The sequence below is a fragment of the Tiliqua scincoides genome, chromosome 1 (assembly GCF_035046505.1).
Source record: "Tiliqua scincoides isolate rTilSci1 chromosome 1, rTilSci1.hap2, whole genome shotgun sequence".
NCBI classification, from domain to species: domain Eukaryota; kingdom Metazoa; phylum Chordata; class Lepidosauria; order Squamata; family Scincidae; genus Tiliqua; species Tiliqua scincoides.
In genome coordinates this window covers 223743926-223759922 of record NC_089821.1, presented here as the reverse complement: position 1 = coordinate 223759922, position 15997 = coordinate 223743926, and the positions used below count along the sequence as shown (strand labels likewise).

Below are 15997 nucleotides of genomic sequence, written 5' to 3'. Positions count from 1 at the left end.
TGTAGCTTCCCCCAAAGCCCACATTGTAATAGAAGATATTCTGTTTAACTTTGTGCTTTTCTGAATATGAACCAGTGTGAGTTTTAACTAAAACTAGTCTTTTATGCCATCTTATAATGCATATTATAATGCTTATAATGCTGCTTATAATCCCCTGGGGGTTAAGAATAGGCCCTCATTTTGGCTGTACTTGTCGTAAGAGGCGACTAAACAGCCACTGGGTAGATGGAACTCGTCAGCCTGGGAAGGCAGCTCATCTGAGAGAAGGAAAACTCTGATCCCAAACCTCCACTGCCTTGTGGCTACATCTAGTTATGGAAAAGGCTTCAGGAGTCAACCTCGAGGCAAAATCCGAAGCCAGAGTCCCTGAGGCAGTTCATGGCTGAACACAGTCACGTTCTGGCAACTCCTGCAACGCCGCTGGAACCAACCGTATTGGCCTCTGCCTTTCCATTGGACCATTTCAGCGACGTGGAGAGGGGGGATTTGCTGCATGGGAAACAGCCTATCCTCCATACCTACTTTACCCAGGCTTCGCGCACTGGAAAGGACACTCTGTTCCAGAGCCACCATTCAGAGCGTGACACCATAGTCTTCCGAGACTGAAGGATGCCAACAACACAATAATGCTGCTTCCAGCTGCTAAAAAGGCCTCTGTGAATGGGGAAAAGATTAGAGCAGAGGAATGGGGCTAGTGCAGGTGCTTTGTTCTGATTGCTATTGTTACAGAAAAGGTCATTGCTGACCTCAGTTTCATTTTTTGATCACATGCCTCATCATTTTTCTTATACCTCTTGCAGCATTCAGCTGCAGTTCACAGTACAAAGCTGTGAATACTGATATATTTCATTAAGGAAAATGAAAATCTCTTTGCATTCACTGTTGGATGTGTACAGAAATATTCAGACTGCTTTTCATTAAATAGTAATAAGGAAAGTAATGTCTATTTAATTACTTTGGCCAGAGTGCTTCTATAACCATTTTCCCCCACATTCTTATGCAAACATTGCATCTGACCAACATAGCCAAAATAACACCCAAATACATACAGTTCACATTATTAGTTTCAAATAAGTATTTTAAGGCTGCCAACTCATTTCATTTAAAAGGCAAAACATTTACTAAAACCAGCATGTCAGTACAAAAAATTTCTGAGATATTTAACTTAGATAAAAGGCTTAACTGGGTTTCATTCAGACAAAGGAAATCCTATTTGGAAGGTTCACCAACGTATTGGCTTCAGTTCATCAACCTCTTGCAGGCATGGGAACCAAAGCAATGCATACATGGAGCTCCCCAACCACAAAGATTTTCCTGTTCCTATCTGCCAGAGTGGAATACTCCATGTTAATGGAAAAGCCACATTATCTCCCAGTATCTGTGCATTTACTGAAGCAAACATAGGGTTAGGGTTTGGTTGAGGTGGCAATCTGAAGAAAGAGGAACACTGCCATCAGCACCAAACATCCCTCTTACCAGTTAACACCCCATTGAAACCCAGTGCCACAGCTGGTGCCTCCCAATGACTCACCCATCACAGTTTGGGCTGCCAATATTCCTCCTGACATGTATTACTCTCTTTTTTAAAAAAATCAGATCTAACTGGGGATTTGGATGGTTTGATATTTTAGCACTACAGTGGCAGTTGGGAGATGTTGACTGAAAAAGAAGGTACACAGACATTGTCCCTTGAATTGGCAACTCCTGCGATGCTGCTGGAACCAACCGTATTGGCCTCTGCCTTTCCATTGGACCATTTCAGCGACGTGGAGAGGGGGGATTTGCTGCATGGGTAACAGCCTATCCTCCATACCTACTTTACCCAGGCTTCGCGCTCTGGAGAGGACACTGTTCCAGAACCACCATTCAGAGCGTGACACCATAGTCTTTCGAGACTGAAGGATGCCAACAACAAAAGTACACACTGGCTTCATTATTGTCCCTGCCCATTGTACAGATGGTCAGGGGACCAGCACAAGCTGCAGACTTGTGGATGTAAATAAATATATGATGCAGTGAATGAGACACCTGATCTTTAGAGGAAGCTAACAGCAGCCACACCCTACTGCAACAGTTGCAGAGAAGGATTTTTTGCTCAAGTTTACTGCCAAACAGCCCAATCCTATGTAACTCCCTGCATAGTGATGCAGCAGCACCAACATGGCTTCTGCTGTATCTCGTAGGGGAGTTTTGGCATGTTGAGGCCTCCTTGGGATAAGGGAACATTTGTTCCCTTGGCCCAGGGTAAGCCCAAACAGCCACTATGAGTCAACCCAGACTTGTGCCAGCTCTATAGCTGGTGCAAGTCTGTATTGACTCGTGAAGGCAGATCAGGCTCAGGAAAAGGGTTAGGATTCAGTGAATGTCACTGCTGCCAAATCTAGCCCCTTCCTGGGCCCGATCCACCACACTCCCCCCATTTTTTCCTTGTTCTGCTCTTCATTGCTCTGTTCCTCCCTCCAGAACCTTGTGCGAACATACTGGTGCCAGCAGGCATCCGTTCTCCATCGATGCCATGTGTTTGTGACAGCCATAAAGCTGTTTACGCATCGGCATGCTCATTCTGGTGGTGTAAACAGACCTTAGGACTGAGCCATAAGAGATCATTACAGACATCAGTTTAAAAATATAAAGAGAATGGAATTAATATGATCCTATCAACATACAAAATAGAAAAGTGATTCATAGATCTAAACGGATTTCTTTTTTGGTGACTGTTAATGGTGTCACTTTGTCAGTGCAGCAGTTCAGAGATAATGTTCTAGAAGATCATTCATCCTGTATTAAGAGAGGCTGAGATGGCAACGTTTCAGTGAAATCAGAACCTAGCCTGTCAAAACAAAATCTTGACAGACCTTCTAGTGGTGTAAAAAATACTAAGAATGCTGAGGGAGAATTAAAGTTATTAATTTTTTTAAAAGAAACTTTGGGAGAAGTATTAGGTTATTTTCCTTTCTCTTCCCTTCCCATCAATTTTATTATAGCTATGCTTTGAAACATTTTCGCTGAATTATTATTACTGCATTCAACAAAGTTTAAGATTTTCCGTCCTTCATTTCTAGTCTAATTCTGCGCATGGATTCCCCAGTGAATTAAGCTTACCCCCCCCCCCACTTCCCCTACCCACGCATCCAAAAAGATGCTGTGTGGGATAAATAACTGCAAATCCAGCAATGGGGCATCATGCATGGCCCCATGGGATCACGTGTACTGCCAAACATATGGCTGGTGCTCTCAGCCTTGACAGGTCTGATCAGCTGTTTGAGAGAGAGCGGACTTAATCCAAGCTCACCTTCTCTTTTCTCACAAGTGGACAGCTTGAAGTTGACAGTGACCATCTGTTTGGCACTGTGCACAGATATCCTCCTTATATGCCACTGCTGCATACAAAGATCTGTGCATTGAATCCTTATTTCATTTGTCCTCGTAACAGCTCTGTGTAGTATTGTGCCCATTTAACAGATGAGAAACTGAGGGTGTGGGAGGGAGGGAGAGGGAGAGAGACATTCTTTGAATCAATGATTGAGGTAGGTTTTAAGTTATTTGGCTATGTAAAGTACATATCTTGTTTTATTTGCCTTCCTGATGGTCTGAGTAAAAGAAAGCTTTACATAGAAAGCTGCCATGCTGAGTCAGACCAAGGTCCCACACAGCTCAGTATTTTCTGCACTGGCTGGCAACAACTCAGACTCGCTTTTCCCTCCATTCTGCCTGGAGATGCCAGAGACTGAGACTTTCTGCATGCAAAGTATATGCTCTGCCACTGGACTACTGTGGTGCTTTCTGTGTTCATGTGTGTTATTTCCATATTGTGGATTGTGTGTGGGGGTGGGGTGGGGGGTTTGAAGCTGAGAGGGACTACCTTACCTAAGACTAGTAAATTCATGGTAGAGGTAATGATATGCTCCACCAAGCCTCCAATTTGAATGATATGCTACACCAACCCTCCAATTCCCAGTGAGCTTCACATCAGAGTAGGTTTTTTAATATAAATCATATTTGTATGTGTGTGTGATATTATCAAAACAGCAGGATTGTTAAAAATATGCAAAAATTTGCTTGTATGATTAATCTTAAATATGGTACACCATATTTAATTATTTGTTGAGGTTTATGTTGAATCCCAACCCCAGGGGTTCAGGGCAATTTATATTTATGAGCTTGCATTGAAAAAAAGGTGATAAATCAATAAATGATCTGTGTTACATTAATTATGTATGCTTTCACGCTATCGTAGTTGGCTTTGGGCTTGTGGGAGTAGCTCTCTAAGGATCAAATGTGGTTGGAGCATGTTTTAGTCATATGGAAAGTCTCCCTATTCCTGTAAAAAGGCAGTGCTCTATATAATATGATACGATTTGGGGCAAATTAGAAAAAAATTAAGCTATTCTTTTGCACATTTTTTTATATGTACGTGTCATGAAACTGTGTAATACTTTCTTCAATGTATGGCAATGCTATGCAAAGGGAGAAAAGAGTTTTCAACATTAGGTCATTTAATGTCAAGTGATGAACAACCAGAGAATGAAATGAGCATAGAAAACTTTTTTTTTCACCTTAGTTCTTTTTTCAATGCAGATTGTTGCCTGTTCTGTAATGTGTGGCTGCTATTGTTTGCAGAAGCTGTACAGGAAAGAAATCAAGCCACCTTTTAAACCAGCTGTGGGACGGCCAGAGGACACTTTTCATTTTGACCCGGAATTCACCTCACGGACACCAATAGGTAACCACCAATAGAAAGAATATAAGAAGAGCCTTTTTAGATCAAGCCAAGGCCAATCTCGTCCAGCTTCTTGTATCTCATGGTGGTCCACCAGATACCTCAGGGAACACTCAAGACAACAAGACACCTGTATCCTGTTGCAACTCCCTTAAGAACATAAGAACAGCCCCACTGGATCAGGCCATAGGCCCTTCTAGTCCAGCTTCCTGTATCTCACAGCAGCCCACCAAATGCCCCAGGGAGCACACCAGATAACAAGAGACCTGCATCCTGGTGCCCTCCCTTGCATCTGACATAGCCCATTTCTAAAATCAAGAGGTTGAACATACACATCATGGCTTGTAACCCATAATGGATTTTTCCTCCAGAAACTTGTCCAATCCCCTTTTAAAGGCATCCAGGCCAGATGCCGTCACCACATCCTGCAGCACATCCTGCAGCAAGGTCATCCACAGACTGACCACACGCCAAGTAAAGAAATATTTTCTTTTGTCTGTCCTAACCCTCCCAACACTCAATTTGAGTGGCTGTCCCCTGGTTCTGGTGTTATGTGAGAGTGTAAAGAGCATCTCTCTATCCACTTATCCTTCCCATGCATAATTTTGTATGTCTCAGTCATGTCCCCGCTCAGGCGTCTCTTTTCTAGGCTGAAGAGGCCCAAACACCATAGCCTTTCCTCATAAAGAAGGTGCCCCAGCCCAGTAATCAGTCGCTCTCTTTTGCACCTTTTCCATTTCCACTATGTCCTTTTTGAGATGTGGCGACCAGAACTGGACACAATACTCCAGGTGTGGCCTTACCATTGATTTGTACAACGGCATTATAATATTAGCCGTTTTGTTCTCAATACCTTTTCTAATTATCCCAAGCATAGAATTGGCCTTCTTCACTGCCGCCGCACATTGGGTCGACACTTTCATTGACCTGTCCACCACCACCCCAAGATCTCTCTCCTGATCTGTCACAGACAGCTCAGAACCCATTAGCCTATATGTGAAGTTTTGATTTTTTGCCCCAATATGCATGACTTTACACTTACTTACACTGTGTACTTTACACATTACTTTACAAATTACTTACATACCCTTGCATCTGGTATTCAAAGATAGGCTACTCCAGTCAAGGAACAGAAAAGAAATACATATTAATAGTTTCACCATTATCTGTCCATCGAAATGATTTTAGTCTTATGGGATCTTAAATGCAGATTATGAAACAGGCAGCCCAATCCACCATAACTCCCTGCTCAGTGATGTAGTGGTAACATCGTGGCATCTGCTGTTTCCTAAGTGGGATGTTTTGGCATGTTGAGGCTTCCTTTGCCCTGGGGAAAGTTCATGCCAGCTCTATGGCTGGCACAAGTCCAAACTGACCCATGAAGGCAGAAGGCCTGGGAAGGAGATAAGTGACAGGCATAGTTGCCACTGAACCTATCCCCTTCTGAAACCCGATCTGCCTTCCCCTTACCCTGTTCCACTCCTCCCGACCTCCCTCCCAGCTCCTGCGCAGTCTTACCTGAGGCGGAAGGCATCTGCAGTCCATTGCCATGCAATCTCATCCACTCGCTGCTTCTTGTGCTGCCCAACTGCATTCTCCAGCACAGTCACATTTGCAACAGCCAGAAAGCACATTCTGACAGCATCGTGCACAATTACAATTAAGCCTTGATTTAAACAACCTGTTTTATATGCCAGCAAAGGTGAATTGGGAGTGGCTCACATACAATCCTGTTGAAATTAATGTGGATGGTATGTTAATGTTTGACAGTATAGACTAAGGGAAGCATTGTAGCACTGAGCCTGTTGAAGGCTTCCTTCATTTGAACTGACTTTGCCATCTCTAGCTGTCCTGCTTCTTGAATCATATCTCACCTCCTTGGCAGATTCCCCAGGTGTCCCTCCAAGTGCCAATGCTCACCATCTCTTCAGAGGATTCAGCTTTGTCGCATCCAGCTTGGTTCAGGAACCAACACAGCAAGAGTTACACAAAATCACCATTAATCCCATTGTCCAGGTAATGAGGCATCCTTGGGTATAGTCTAGTTCAGGGGTTCCCAAACTACATACCTTCACAACCCATTGCGTTGTGGACAGTGGATCCAGAGCCCACTGAGCCTAGGAAACTGCAACCTAAAATGGTGGATGACCCGGAAGTCATGACTGAATTGCACGCACAGGCTCCTTGTATCATTGTTTGCATTGTGCCACGGTTCCCAGACTGTGGGTCACAGAAAAATGTGGAAAATTACATGCATGAGCCAGACATGACTTCCAGGTTGTCCACCATTTTAGGTTGCAGAGTTGGCAGGCCCATGGCCCACCAGAAACTGGGTTGCAATCCACATTTTGGGAGTTGCTAGTTAGTTGTTTGCAATTATAGAATTTTTCTATTATGGAATTTTCTATTATAGAATCTATAGAATATTATAGAATAGAATTATAGAATTTTTTGTTTTGGGGGTTTATTTTTGGGTAGTGTTACTTTTAGTATAGTAAGCATATAACATTTTTTCTCTGCTTGTATTAATTGGAACTTGAACATGTTAGCGAACTGTGGGCATAAATTTTTTTAAAAAGGTATATAATTGAACTGGAATAACAGAACAGATGATGAATAAACTGAGACTATGCAAGGAAGACTTGTCTTTTAATTACCAATGCTGAAGAGTCTTCTGATGGGTACTATTATAAGGCCTGTCTTCTTATTGCTGTTGTGTTGTTTTTCTCTGTAGCAGTTACATGGGAACAACATTCACTTTACAGATGGATACGAGATCAAGGAGGACATTGGGGTTGGCTCTTATTCAGTATGTAAAAGGTGTGTGCATAAAGCCACAGAAACAGACTTTGCAGTGAAGGTAAGAAACCACAATGTCATATGGTTGCGTGTGACCAAGGCCGCTCCATCATACCGCAGCAAGCTGTGATGAGAAAGTGGTTGAAGCTTTAGTCCCTTGGAAAATTTTCATTTGTTGGCTGTTAGCAGGCAACAGGTAATGTTTGCATGAGGAATGTAGGAAGGTCTGTAGTCATTGTCCCCAGTAAGCCACATAGCTTAAAGCTGAGCTATGCACAGCTCTGCTGAACTGGAAGTCAGCAATGAAGTCATTGCTGAATGCCAGAAGATGCCCTGGGGTATCAGGGAGGCAGATACCCCAGGCAGCACCCTGTGGTGGGGCAGCACTGCCATCTTTCCCTCCACTGCCATTTTTTTTTTCTTTTTACAGGCCTGTTTTCTAGACCTTAGAAGACCTTTTCAGGTCTGGGGAGGCTGCCCGTGATCTTCCTGGCCTCCAGAAAGCCTTCTGAGGCCTTCAGAATGCTGAAAAACAGCACTTCTGGTTTTCACAAAAAAACTCCAAGTGGCATTTTGTAGTCCTGTGCCCCTGGGCAGCACCAGGGCCAGGTCTGCAATTGGCCCTGCCCCACCCTTTCATCCAGCTAGCAGGCCCCTCATAGCAGTGATTCTCACACGTTTAGCATCCAGGACCCACTTTTTAAAATAAGAATCTGTTAGGACCCACCAGAAGTTATATCATGACAGGAAGTGACATCATCAAGCAGGAAAAAGTTTAACAGTCCTAGGCTGCAATCCTACCACACTTATCCAGGAGTAAGTTTCATTTGCTAACATTGTTAAAAGAATATACAGAGTAGCTTGTTAAAAGTACAGATCTGTAACATTTCCCCAAATGCAGTCACAGACCATGGTAGCATCAAGTCTAATGTATATTAAAAATAAAATATTGAAATGAATGGGGACCACCTGAAATTGGCTCGCAACCCACCTAGTGGGTTCTGACTCACTGTTTGAGAAACACTGCCTTAGAGGAAATATTGCCTTAAGCCAATATTCATGGATTTTTAACATACTTCAGCTCTTTATATTTCTTTTGCCCATTGATTTTTATCCTTTTCTTTTTTTGTGCACTGTGGTTGGATCTTGCCTTTGTTTTTGCTTAATTTTGTAGACACAGAGATGGACAACTTGCTTAGTGTTGTCCCTGTCCAAATCTATCACAGAGAGCAACAATGGATTTGCATTTGGATCGTGCTAATGATGTGTATGCTTAATTTTCCCTCTGTGATATTTCATGTGGCATTCTTCAGTATTTGTTGTCTGAAATACAGAAAGTCCTCACTTAAAGTCATTTCATTTTAAGTCATTTCATAATGAAGTTTATGAGGGGAAAAAATTGATTCCTGACTGGGGCCACTGTCTTTGTGGTGTTTGCACATCTGTGTGAGTTTTCTCTGGCCTGGAAAGCTCACATTTCTTTCCATTTTTTCATATTAGAAGTGTTTAGGATCTTTATTTAAAAGTTTGGTGATATTTTTGTATCCAGCAATATGCTGTAGGAACATGTTTACATATATCAATTATACAAAGGTAAAATTCATTTTGTTATAAGTCATTTCACTTAAAGTTGCAGTTTCCAAGGAACTTTGTCCCTGCCCATTTAATAATTCAGTGTTGGGTGTTGTTTTCACTTTCAAGACATATGATGTGAAAGGGGTTCATCCCTCCCAAGAGCAGGGGCAGAATGCTTGACAAAGTTCTGGAAGCTTCCAAGGTTGTCTGTGCACATGTGCAGAACTCTACTACATGTGTTTAAACAGATGACCATTCAAAGAACTGTAGTTACAAGTAAGGAACCTGTCTTTCCATGATGGGAGTTCCATGATTGAAACTCCCTGTGTTGTTGTTTTTTTCTGTCTCATACAACAGCTGCAAACTGGGTTCCCTTTGGATTTGGATCACAGTGCAGATAACCTATCCTCTTGCCACAATACTCATTCCCTGGCTTAAACTGTCTCTTCCTCTGAAGCTGCTCTTAGCTCCTAATGGGGAAAAAACTCAGGGCACAATCCTATCCTGCACTAGAACAGGCAAGCCAAGAGGCTTGCACTGTAACCAGCGCAGGATATTGGCCAGAAGCGGCTTAGCCAGAAGCAAGGGGAAACTTTTCCCCTTACCCCTGGGTAAGGGCCACTGGCCCCTATGGGTCTCCTCTGACTTGTGCCACCTCTTGAAGCCGCTCCATTCTCCCTGGGAACAGGGGTTGCGATCTGGCATGACTGCCAGATCCCAGCTCTGCCTCCCTCTCCCCACCTGGGGAGCCCCACTGCCCACTTGTCCCCCGCCCAGGAATGCCTCCCTCCCGCCTCCACTGCCTACCTTTTCCACTTGCATCAGCCCAGGCGGGCCAATGCAAGCATCCAAGGGAACCCAGCGCAGAGGCTTATGTCGGCCTCCGCAGGCTGGCGCTTCTCGGAGCACCAGCCCAGCTTCCTCTCAAGGAGGCGCAAACGTGCTTTACTGCAGTTTGCGACCCTCCCAGGCCCAAGAGACTTGCACTGGCCAAAGTCCATTCTAGGATTGCACCCTTATTCCATTAACTTGTGCTTAAACATTTCCCCCTCCATAATTGAGAACCGTTTTGGGGGGAGGCAATTTGGAAAAGGACTGCAGTGTGAAGTCACCGTCATCTCGCCTCCTGCCATATAGTGACCCTGATCCAAATCCCCGATTAAAAAAAAATGGGGACTTCCAGTTATGGAACTCCTATATAACATGATTTGGCCTTGAGATTCAAGAGATTAATTTAGGCATCCCCTCCAAGAGTTAGGTATGCCCTGTAGACCTTTTACTTTCTTCTTTTTCACAGCAGACCTCCCCTCCATGCCGTATCACATACTATTTTTGAAAGTCCACATAGTTTCAAAAGTGGTTGCCTGAGGTTGCCTATGGGGTGGCTGTGATTTGCAATGCACAGGCCCAAATTCCCCTTGGCACATGGAACTAGTTGCATGGTTCTCTGGCTCATGGCTCAGGAGAGCTAAAAAAAGATGTGTGTGGTCTTCTAGCATTTATTTTTGATTCTTCAGCCTATTTGCCATTACATTTGTACACATAGCTTTGCAACCATAAAACACTATGTATGAACCCATACTAAACAAAATGGAACCTGGGTGGATTCTAACTGGAACCAGCAAACCCAGCTCAAGAGCTTCCAACTCTTAAGTTTGATATATGCATAAAGCACTGACTCTATTTAAATCAGTTCGTAAAGTGTTAGATATTAATACCACACCACAATGGCCAACAATAATATCTACTCCATCAGTGTTTAGTTGGGCATTTTATTTTAAACTAGTGGAATACTGTTGAGAGCATTGGTGATATGATAAGGGCTGTTGGGTGTCTTTTGTGAGGTTGCACAGGTGAAATACTTGGCACTCCTCTTTCTAAATTCATCCTATCCCCTGTATCGGGCTTCCAAGCTGGTGCTGTTTTGAGAAGCCCCATTGACCTACATGTCAACGTAGGGGCTTTACTCAGGGTAAGGGGACAAATGTTCCCTTCCTCCAAGGAGAGCACCAGCCTGCTCAGATCCATTGAAATGTTTGAAGTAATATGAAGGAGAATGTTTTAAGCATGCTCCAAGTGTCTTTGTGTCATGACTGGATAATCACAATCAGCTCTCCTTCCCCTCACACACTGACACATCTAGGACGAAGAACAAGAGCTTCCAACTCAGCAAATATAGAAATTAAGCCTTGGCCATGGAGGATTTTAAAGGATGCCAGTGTAGTAGTTGTGCATTATCTGCTGCTAGGGGTGTTCACAGATTATATCATACTATACAAGTCGCCAGTTTGGTATAATAGTAAATCCATCCCAACTGATACTTGCTTTGTGTGTAAGTTAATGAGTATTTGTACATTAAGATCATCACAATGCTAAATTACACTAAAACTGAAGACTACTGGTGGGAATGCTGAATCAATAAATAGTGTAAATGACCGAGCATATATTACCTGCAGAGGTCAGGACACACTGTGCTGATGGTCACACCACTTGAAAGAAAATCTGTCTTGTTTTTTATAAATAAGCCTGTTCCTTTCTCTTTTTAATAACACTATTACTCTAATTTTGTGGAAGTTTCAGCCAAGGAGTGACTGAATCATTGAAATCAATCAAGCATAACTGTGCAGAAAATGATCCCTTAGAAACAATTATGGTTATAATATCTCTCTTTTGAGGTATTATGCAAGTAGAATTATACCATGTCCTTTGAAATAACGTTAGCAATCTTGTAATAGTTTTCCTGCTGTCTTGGTAATTTCACATTGGGGGGAAATTCCCAAACTGAAACAGAAGACACACAGAGGATTTATGTTTAGAAGAATTTGTGGTTGCACTGAAAACGTATGTTTCCCAGCAGCAAAGGTGTCCAGTAGTCTTTCTCGGTAGTGTCTCTGTATTTTAATTCATCTTACATTAAAATGTCAGTTTAAAATGTCAGTGTTCCATTAACTACTTTTATCAGGAAGCAATATTTATTCCATGTATAGCTGAGCTTCTTTTTTTCACAAAAAAACCTGGAATATATGAAATGATTCATGGAAATACGAATGAGCATATTTTGCCTCCTGTGATGCTTTTTACCACACAGCATAATGTGCCATGATGACATTTTGTGATGTTGCTATCCCAAATGCACACTTTGCTAATACTGTACCCTAGTGAGAAATTACCGTATTTTTCGCTCTATAAGACGCACTTTTTCCCCCCAAAAAAGTGGGGGGAAAAGTGTGTGCGTCTTATGGAGCGAATACTGGGGAAAAAAAAAACAAAACTCTGCCCCTGGCCCCGCCCCCTGCCTGCTCTGCTCGGCTCCGCTTTCCAGGAAAGCGTGGGTGGGGTGGCAGTCTTGCTGAGCAAGCCCTCGTGTCTACTCAGAAGTAAGTCTCAGAATCACTGGGGTTCACTCCCAGGAAAGCGGGGGTGGGTGGGTGGGTGGGATGGCAGGCTCGCTGCGAAAGCCCATGTGTCTACTCAGAAGTAAGTCTCAGAGTCACTGGGGCTCACTCCCAGGAAAGGGGGGGGGATGGCAGGCTCGCTGAGAAAGCCCACGTGTCTACTCAGAAGTAAGTCTCAGAGTCACTGGGACTCACTCCCAGGAAAGGGGGGGGGATGGCAGGCTCACTGCGAAAGCCCATGTGTCTACTCAGAAGTAAGTCTCAGAGTCACTGGGGCTCACTCCCAGGAAAGCGTGGGTGGGATGGCAGTCTTGCTGAGCAAGCCCCTAGAGCAGGGGTGCTCATTATGTCGATCCTCGAGCTACCAGTCCATCTCCAGGCGAAATGAGTCAATCGCGGGCTTCTCTCCTGTCCACGCATCCCTAGGAGTGAGCCCCTGGCAGGCTTGTGAGCCCAGGGAGCCAGCCTAGGGAGTGAGTCCAGGGAGCCCAGGGAGTGAGACGGGCTCTTCCCTGGGAGAGGAGGCGCTGGCAGGCTTTTCTCCCGTCCATTCATCCCTGGGAGTGAGCCCCATTGGCTCTACTGGGGCTGACTTACCTTTCCCCTGCTTTTGCACTGCTATGTATGGAGATCTGCGCCCCCCCCCCCCACTTCCATCTGTTGGTTCTGTGTGCAAGGGGTTTTGCAATGGCCTTGCTGTGATGCCTATACAGAGATCTTACCTGCCCCACACTTTTCCCCTGCTTTTGCACTGCTATGTATGGAGATCTGCGCCCCCCCCCCCACTTCCATCTGTTGGTTCTGTGTGCAAGGGGTTTTGCAATGGTCTTGCTGTGATGCCTATACAGAGATCTTACCTGCCCCACACTTTTCCCCTGCCTTTGCACTGGTATGTATGGAGATCTGCGCCCCCCCCCCCACTTCCATCTGTTGGTTCTGTGTGCAAGGGGTTTTGCAATGGCCTTGCTGTGATGCCTATACAGAGATCTTACCTGCCCCACACTTTTCCCCTGCCTTTGCACTGGTATGTATGGAGATCTGCACCCCCCCCCCACTTCCATCTGTTGGTTCTGTGTGCAAGGGGTTTTGCAGTGGCCTTGCTGTGATGCCTATACAGAGATCTTACCTGCCCCACACTTTTCCCCTGCTTTTGCACTGCTATGTATGGAGATCTGCGCCCCCCCCCACTTCCATCTGTTGGTTCTGTGTGCAAGGGGTTTTGCAATGGCCTTGCTGTGATGCCTATACAGAGATCTTACCTGCCCCACACTTTTCCCCTGCTTTTGCACTGCTATGTATGGAGATCTGCGCCCCCCCCCCACTTCCATCTGTTGGTTCTGTGTGCAAGGGGTTTTGCAATGGTCTTGCTGTGATGCCTATACAGAGATCTTACCTGCCCCACACTTTTCCCCTGCCTTTGCACTGGTATGTATGGAGATCTGCGCCCCCCCCCCCACTTCCATCTGTTGGTTCTGTGTGCAAGGGGTTTTGCAATGGCCTTGCTGTGATGCCTATACAGAGATCTTACCTGCCCCACACTTTTCCCCTGCCTTTGCACTGGTATGTATGGAGATCTGCACCCCCCCCCCACTTCCATCTGTTGGTTCTGTGTGCAAGGGGTTTTGCAATGGCCTTGCTGTGATGCCTATACAGAGATCTTACCTGCCCCACACTTTTCCCCTGCTTTTGCACTGCTATGTATGGAGATCTGCGCCCCCCCCCCCACTTCCATCTGTTGGTTCTGTGTGCAAGGGTTTTGCAATGGTCTTGCTGCGATGTCTATACAGAGATCTTACCTGCCCCACACTTTTCCCCTGCTTTTGCACTGCTATGTATGGAGATCTGCGCCCCCCCCCCCACTTCCATCTGTTGGTTCTGTGTGCAAGGGGTTTTGCAATGGTCTTGCTGTGATGCCTATACAGAGATCTTACCTGCCCCACACTTTTCCCCTGCTTTTGCACTGCTATGTATGGAGATCTGCGCCCCCCCCCCCACTTCCATCTGTTGGTTCTGTGTGCAAGGGGTTTTGCAATGGTCTTGCTGTGATGCCTATACAGAGATCTTACCTGCCCCACACTTTTCCCCTGCTTTTGCACTGCTATGTATGGAGATCTGCGCCCCCCCCACTTCCATCTGTTGGTTCTGTGTGCAAGGGGTTTTGCACTGGCCTTGCTGTGATGCCTATACAGAGATCTTACCTGCCCCACACTTTTCCCCTGCTTTTGCACTGCTATGTATGGAGATCTGCGCCCCCCCCCCCACTTCCATCTGTTGGTTCTGTGTGCAAGGGGTTTTGCACTGGCCTTGCTGTGATGCCTATACAGAGATCTTACCTGCCCCACACTTTTCCCCTGCTTTTGCACTGCTATGTATGGAGATCTGCGCCCCCCCCCCACTTCCATCTGTTGGTTCTGTGTGCAAGGGGTTTTGCAATGGCCTTGCTGTGATGCCTATACAGAGATCTTACCTGCCCCACACTTTTCCCCTGCTTTTGCACTGCTATGTATGGAGATCTGCGCCCCCCCCCCACTTCCATCTGTTGGTTCTGTGTGCAAGGGGTTTTGCAATGGTCTTGCTGTGATGCCTATACAGAGATCTTACCTGCCCCACACTTTTCCCCTGCTTTTGCACTGCTATGTATGGAGATCTGCGCCCCCCCCCCCCCACTTCCATCTGTTGGTTCTGTGTGCAAGGGGTTTTGCACTGGCCTTGCTGTGATGCCTATACAGAGATCTTACCTGCCCCACACTTTTCCCCTGCTTTTGCACTGCTATGTATGGAGATCTGCGCCCCCCCCCCACTTCCATCTGTTGGTTCTGTGTGCAAGGGGTTTTGCAATGGCCTTGCTGTGATGCCTATACAGAGATCTTACCTGCCCCACACTTTTCCCCTGCTTTTGCACTGCTATGTATGGAGATCTGCGCCCCCCCCCCCACTTCCATCTGTTGGTTCTGTGTGCAAGGGGTTTTGCAATGGCCTTGCTGTGATGCCTATACAGAGATCTTACCTGCCCCACACTTTTCCCCTGCTTTTGCACTGCTATGTATGGAGATCTGCGCCCCCCCCCACTTCCATCTGTTGGTTCTGTGTGCAAGGGGTTTTGCAATGGTCTTGCTGTGATGCCTATACAGAGATCTTACCTGCCCCACACTTTTCCCCTGCTTTTGCACTGCTATGTATGGAGATCTGCGCCCCCCCCCCACTTCCATCTGTTGGTTCTGTGTGCAAGGGGTTTTGCAATGGCCTTGCTGTGATGCCTATACAGAGATCTTACCTGCCCCACACTTTTCCCCTGCTTTTGCACTGCTATGTATGGAGATCTGCGCCCCCCCCCACTTCCATCTGTTGGTTCTGTGTGCAAGGGGTTTTGCAATGGTCTTGCTGTGATGCCTATACAGAGATCTTACCTGCCCCACACTTTTCCCCTGCTTTTGCACTGCTATGTATGGAGATCTGCGCCCCCCCCCACTTCCATCTGTTGGTTCTGTGTGCAAGGGGTTTTGCACTG

General features: G+C 45.5%; 1 protein-coding gene across 1 annotated transcript in view; it reads left to right on the top strand.

The window, feature by feature from the left end:
* RPS6KA2 (ribosomal protein S6 kinase A2) overlaps positions 1-15997 on the top strand; it is a 125366-nt gene that overhangs the window by 98524 nt on the left and 10845 nt on the right. The window contains exons 12-14 of the mRNA XM_066616399.1: positions 4621-4723; positions 6606-6736; positions 7455-7580. Of these exons, the coding sequence (XP_066472496.1) occupies positions 4621-4723; positions 6606-6736; positions 7455-7580 (360 nt within the window). The remainder of the gene's footprint in view (positions 1-4620; positions 4724-6605; positions 6737-7454; positions 7581-15997) is intronic.